General features: G+C 32.7%; 1 protein-coding gene across 1 annotated transcript; it reads left to right on the top strand.

Moving 5' to 3' along the window:
• The first annotated feature begins 511 nt into the window (after positions 1–511).
• Positions 512–2,087, top strand: LOC131151354 (secreted RxLR effector protein 161-like). Its single transcript, XM_058102596.1, has 2 exons — positions 512–898; positions 2,067–2,087. The coding sequence occupies exons 1-2, from the start codon at positions 512–514 to the stop codon at positions 2,085–2,087; spliced, it is 408 nt and encodes a 135-aa protein (XP_057958579.1).
• The last annotated feature ends 880 nt before the right edge of the window (positions 2,088–2,967 follow it).

The following is a 2,967-nucleotide window of genomic DNA, read 5'->3' on the forward strand; positions in this document are numbered from 1 at the left end:
AAGATGTATACATGAAAGAACGTGAAGGATTTTGTTCTAATCAAGACAAAATTTGGTTTGCAAATTAAAGAAGTCAATATATGGACTAAAGCAAGCCTCCCGACAATGGTATCTAAAGTTTCATGATGTTATTACTTCATTTGGTTTTACGGACAACATTGTGGATAATTGCATATACCTCAAGATCAGTGGGAGTAAAATTATTTTCTTAGTCCTATATGTGGATGACATCCTACTTGCAACCAATGATTTGAGATTGCTATATGACACGAAACAATTTCTCTCTAAGAATTTTGAAATGAAGGATTTGGGTGAAGCCTCTTATGTCATTGGCATAGAAATTCACAAAGATAGGTCTCAAAGGACATAAGGACTATCTCATAAGGACTACATTGAAAAAGTTCTTGAGAAATATAGGATGAATGAATGTAAGCTAAATGCAACAACCATTTTGAAGGGTGACAAATTCAGCTTAAGTCGGTGTCTGAAAAATATATTGGAAAAGGAAGAAATGGAAAACATTCCTTATGCGTCTGCAGTTGGCAGTTTGATGTATGCATATGTCTGTATAAGACCAGACATAGCATTTGTAGTAGGAATGCTTGGCAGATATCAAAGTAATCCTGAAATGGATCATTGGAAAGCTACCAAAAAGGTTATGAGATACTTACAAGGAAAAAAGGATTACATGCTTACTTATAAGCATGTAAACAATCTAGAAGAGGTTGGATATACAGATTCGGATTTTGCCAGATGTCAAGATTCAAAGAAACCCACTTCAGGATATGTCTTCATGCTAGCAGGTGGTGCTATATCTTGGAAGAGCACCAAACAGACAATAGTTGCATCGTCTACTATGGAGGCAGAGTTTATAGCATGCTTTCAAGCAACTTCACAGGTCAGGTGGTTAAAGAATCTTATCACAGGGTTTCAAATTGTGGATTCAATATCAAAGTCATTAAGGATTTACTGTGATAACTCGGCAGTAGTATTCTTTTCAAAGAACAACTAGAATGGGAACAGATGTAAACACCTCGACGTAAAGTACCTTGCTGTCAGAGAAATAATTAAAGAACAAGAAGTGACTATTGAACATATAACTACTGATTTAATGGTGGCAGACCCTTTGACAAAAGGGCTCTCAATCAAAGTATTTACAAAACATGTGGAAAACATGGGATTGGTTAGTACATTCTGTTCTTGATCTCTTATTTAATTTGTCGATAAAGTCAATTTATTTGTGCACATATAGTATCTATTCCTAAAAATGTCCATTGGGACATTAAACCTGCAATGATTTATAGGAAGTCATGCATAAAAAGTTACCACATAAAGTTTTATTAAGAAAGGTCATACATTGTGATACATGGAAGGAATTGTTTACTACATAAAGAAAAAAAAAAACTGCCATGATTCATGTATTATCTTTCTATAAAAGTTAAAGTAGTTTTGTGGCCATATTCAGTTTTGAACTTCTCATCCCATAAAGTTTTCAAGATGTATCATGTGAGGCAAGTGGGAGAATGTCAGCGCACATGTTTCGTTTTTGGTGGCACACATAACACATCTTGTTTTATTTGAAAAATACTATTATCTAAATTATTATAAATATTATTTTATTCAAAAAATCAAATATGGGAGATGAGATTTTACAGTAACTACTTGATATACTAAGACTGAATCTCCTAAGACTAAGTCATCGGCTTAAAATTCAAATGGAAGATTTGGATCTGATTTGAAATGGAAGATTTGACTCTGATTGGAAATGGAAGATTTAAATATGATTTCAAATGGAAGATTTGAATCTGATTTGAAATTCAAATGAGTGATTTTGAAAACTCACAATCCATTGATGGTAGGAAATGTGAGAGGAAATCTCTCAGTTGATGGGGTCTTGACCAGTCTATAAATAGGACCTGTGATTAACCATTAAGTCATACATTAACTTACGGTGATATAGATCTGGCAAAAAATCCTACTCCTTCTACTCTCCTAAAACACAGTGAGAGTAAAGATAATTCTCAAATCTCTTTCCCTATTTCTCATAGTTCTCTTTCTTATTTCAGATTCCTTTCTTGAAGACTTGAGAAATTATGGTTGGAGGTTAGATCACTGTTCTCTTCTGCTTGTAAATAGTTGTTGGTTTGTAGTTTCTGAAATTATGCTTTCAATCCAAACCAATTTTCACGCCACCACAATAAATTTTCTACTTAAATTTTGATTTAGTGCATGTAACATGTTTTATTTATATAAACCCATCACCCAAAACTAATTGGGCATATACTATTGTGCAACTGTGAAGGTATTAAGCATATACAAATATGCTTTATGCAAATAATATAAACATCATAAACATACATATATGAATTTGGTTTCAATGACCACCTATTCATGAACAGTGTTCACTTGAAGGCTCTCCAAGCCTTTCCAACTAATCCCACTTCTTTCAATGGCTTGAAGTAGAGACCTCCAAATAAATATCACAATTTCAAGCTATTGGGTCATCCCAATGGAGACGATGACTCTTTCCATTCTTCTCTCACCCAAAGTAGAATAGAAAGAAGCCCAAAATTTATAAAGCAAATAATCTAAACAAATTGCAACTGATCCACTTATAGAATCCTTGATAACTAATAACTACAAATAAAATTTCTAGGTCTTACTCCCAATTATGGTAACAAAGTTGGCGAACCAAATTTAAGAAACTATATATGTTCCAAATTATATCCCCCCAAAAAGAAATAAAATTAAAACAATACATTTAACTCTAAGCATCACATTCCTAACAAATAGTCATCAATCGTTTCAAATTGTGATCTCCTCACCCTTTAGCGATACTACAAACCAAAAGGCAACAAGTATTAAAATCCATTTCAATGAATCAAAAGTAAATACAAATATAAACTACATACTAAAACTCTATAGCAATAAAAATCCAATTCAAATGTCTTAAATTTTTTTTGCAAT

Source organism: Malania oleifera, chromosome 3, assembly GCF_029873635.1.
Source record: "Malania oleifera isolate guangnan ecotype guangnan chromosome 3, ASM2987363v1, whole genome shotgun sequence".
NCBI lineage: Eukaryota > Viridiplantae > Streptophyta > Magnoliopsida > Santalales > Ximeniaceae > Malania > Malania oleifera.